General features: G+C 44.8%; 1 protein-coding gene across 1 annotated transcript; it reads left to right on the top strand.

Moving 5' to 3' along the window:
• Window positions 1-575: 575 nt before the first annotated feature.
• On the top strand, window positions 576-1,694 carry LOC126428001 (uncharacterized). The gene has a single exon (XM_050089884.1). It carries the CDS (start codon window positions 576-578, stop codon window positions 1,692-1,694), a length of 1,119 nt encoding a protein of 372 aa, XP_049945841.1.
• Window positions 1,695-3,762: the final 2,068 nt, after the last annotated feature.

Raw genomic sequence — 3,762 nt, 5'->3', positions numbered from 1 at the left:
GGTCCCAGGTCGACGGGCACGTGCACCTTCCGCCGACCACTGGCGACAACATCGATGTACTGTGGAGACCTCACGCCCCACGTGTTGAGCAATTCGGCGGTACGTCCACCCGGCCTCCCGCATGCCCACTATACGCCCTCGCTCAAAGTCCGTCAACTGCACATACGGTTCACGTCCACGCTGTCGCGGCATGCTACCAGTGTTACAGACTGCGATGGAGCTCCGTATGCCACGGCAAACTGGCTGACACTGACGGCGGCGGTGCACAAATGCTGCGCAGCTAGCGCCATTCGACGGCCAAAACCGCGGTTCCTGGTGTGTCCGCTGTGCCGTGCGTGTGATCATTGCTTGTACAGCCCTCTCGCAGTGTCCGGAGCAAGTATGGTGGGTCTGACACACCGGTGTCAATGTGTTCTTTTTTCCATTTCCAGGAGTGTATATTGATTGAAGAACAGTTGAAACTACAGTTACATACAACTGTATATGCATTTTTTCGCGTGAGAAGTAGCGCGGAGGTAAAATTTTAAAAAAGAAAATTTTATTTTGATAACTGCAGTGGTATAAGGATTTCTATAATGGAGGGTCAAAACAATAAGGAAATGTCATTCGGAAATCAGAATGCCAATGTAGTGGATGTTCATTTGCAAAATGCAACAATGAGTGGTTTGGAACCGTTTAGCGGTGATTATTTGGATGCTGGGCGCGACATGCCATTGTTGCATTCGACGCCCGTGAATACAGAACATTTAATTACAAGCAATACGTTAATTACAGTAGACGTAACTAATGGCACCTCGAGGCAAGAGAATATTTTAAATGAGAGTAGTACGCGTAGTACGGACGCAGATGCTGACAGGCATAGGCCGGAAGTGAATACGGAAGATATGCAAGCCTTATTTCGAGCCTTAACAGAATCCATACAAAGAAGCATGAATGCAATGAAAGCAGACATAAATTCAAAAATGTCGTGTTTAGAGACTAAAATGTCAAGTTTACAAACGATACAAGCAGACATGACTAATATGAAAGCAGACATGACCACAGTAAAGTCCGAGATCGAGAAGGTTAATACAAACATGACACACATTTCAGACGAGGTAAAAAATTTGCGCACTGAACTCAATAGTCTGGACACGAAGTTCACACAGCAGATTTCACAAACCTCCACGGAGGTGGATAGGAAAATTAATGAACAAGTACAAATTTCGGTTCACGATATGGGTGAGAAATTAAAAGGCATAATGGGCGAAAAATTTGAAACACTAACACACACGTACCAACAGGAGCTATCCGGAATTAGAGAAACCCAAGAGAATTTACAGGCAATGCAAAAGAATACGCAGGTCAACTTAGACAATTTACAATCAGAAGTAGCGAAACTACATTCTTTCTGTGACGACCTGCCAGAAAATGTAGAAAAAATCACATTGGAGGTAGGATTACTCAAGTTAGAACACAAGAGGATCAACTCAGACAGCGTGCAGCTTTATGAATCGGTAAAAAGCAATGCAAAGGACGAAAATCCAGCGTTCGCAGAAAAATGCGTACGTGAACAGCGTACCTATGTGGAAGCTGTAAAGGAAGTAATGGGGGACAAGGAAGAAGAGATCTTAAAACGCATAGGACATGATATCAGACAGTTAGAACAACGGTTAAGAGACGAAATAGTTAACAAACAGGGTACGGTAATATGATCGCCGGGGGCGGTAAGCGGAGCGATAAACAGCCATCCGCCAGTGGGAGAAATCAGTGGCGCGGACAACAATGCCCAACCCACGCCGCGCGACCGCATGTCGACGCGAGCAGCGGGCAAAACTTGGCTGAAACAAATATACCATCACCGCAGGGACATGCTCTTCCGCCGTGCTGGACAGCGTTGTTAATGGATGAGAGCTTAATAAAACATCGAGTTTCCCGTATTCTCAAATGAGAAAAAGCGAACGCACCCGGTAGTGTTTGTCCGAGCCTTTAGAAATGTACTGCCCAGGACTTGGACAGAAGCTCAAAAGATTAAATATGTAGTAGGACACACCGAGGGTGATGCCCTTTTGTGGGCTACGGAGATGTCAGAACTTTGCGAGACATATGATCAGTTTGAGAATGCATTTTTAGATAAATACTGGTCAACAGCTATCCAGGAGAGGTTAAGACGAGAGGTATTTTTCCCAGTACCATATCATTCAAAATTCGGGGGGCTAAGAAGCTATTTTGAAAAATACCTAAACAAGACCCCTTACTGGAATAATCTGATACCTCATGTCGATGTACTGAAAATCTTAAAGAACAAGTTACCTGCAAATGTTAGGGAAAAATTAATAACTGTTCCCGAATATGATGTCAAGTATTTTCTTTCAGTGCTCGACTCAATAGATCTGATTCATGAGGATGGGCAAGCCACGGCTAGTTATCGTAATGGGCACAACCCAAACGGGAAGAACTACGGTAACGGCAATGGCTTTGGAAATTATAACGGTCGTGTGCGCATGAATGAATGGCATCCGTATGCACCGCCGCGCCACAACGGAAATCCGTACAATCGGTCTAACCATCAGCCACAGGGTGACCGAGGGTACGAAACTAAATATCAGCCCCATAGGTACGGTAATGGCCGAGACAATGGAAATTCGAGGGAAAACTTCGACAATAGGCGACAAGGAAATCCAAATTACCAGGGACGGAATATGCAACACAGGGATCCGAGAGATAACAGGCAGCCCGTACAGTCAAATCGAAACAACCGGGACACGAACTGGCGAGCACGCGAACATACGGTGAACATAGAAGAAGTGACGGCAGAAAATGAAACAATACCTTTACCGGCCCCAGGAAATAATAATCGAGCGTGACTAGAGGAAGAAGGTAATGAACTGTCAGTGTGCCACAGTACTAATATGAGCGACTTAAACACTAAAACGAACAGGAACGGAAAGGACAATGCAGACACTGAAACAAACCTACACATACAGCATACAGGAATCTATTTTTAAGGTATGATAAGGACGCAGAAATGAAAGAAGACTTGTTTATCGAAGAGAAAGAAACAACACGCAAGGTACGTGAAATTATTCAAGCAACAATAAAGGTAAAGGTGGGAAACATATACTAGTTGTTTTGGATACTGGCGCGTCGACAAGCCTAATGTCTACTACAGGGCTTCAAGGCGCGAGCACGGAGCAGCGCGAGCACGCTACCCCCACTACCGGACCAGAGCGGAGAGTGGGGAGAGTCACGTGGGGCTCACAACAGCTGCCGCCAGTCAGTGTAAATCCGCGACCACCTGCAGGGATATCACTCACGAATTATTACTGCGACAAACGAAACAAATAAAGGAGAATGTACACATGCCACATAATTTTATTAGCTTAGTGTATGCCTCTACATTCGCATTAATTTGTGAACTGTTACACAATAAAAGGTGTCACTGAAGTGTGGGATTCTCGGTTATCTTGAACTTTTTGCGCTTTACAATTGCGTCTATGTTCGGAGTAATTGCTCTTGTGCATTTTAGGCACAGCGTGGAGTTTAAATTTCGATCAGACAATGCGTTTCTCAGGCGCGTCTTGTTACATTTCATTGCAGAGAACAGTTGTTCACAAACATACGTGGAACCGAACATTGATATTATTGTTGCCGCCAGTTTGTGCAAACGAGGAAATCTATCCTGAGGGAAGTGTCTGTAGAATTTCAAAATGTTTTTCTTGTTCTGAAATTTGTCTCTGTATTCTCTGTCACACTGCAGGTCAATAATTTCTTGCTGCAGCT

Source organism: Schistocerca serialis, chromosome 12 (genome assembly GCF_023864345.2).
Source record: "Schistocerca serialis cubense isolate TAMUIC-IGC-003099 chromosome 12, iqSchSeri2.2, whole genome shotgun sequence".
Classification (NCBI taxonomy): Eukaryota; Metazoa; Arthropoda; class Insecta; order Orthoptera; family Acrididae; genus Schistocerca; species Schistocerca serialis.
This window is presented reverse-complemented; position numbering and strand designations above follow the sequence as displayed.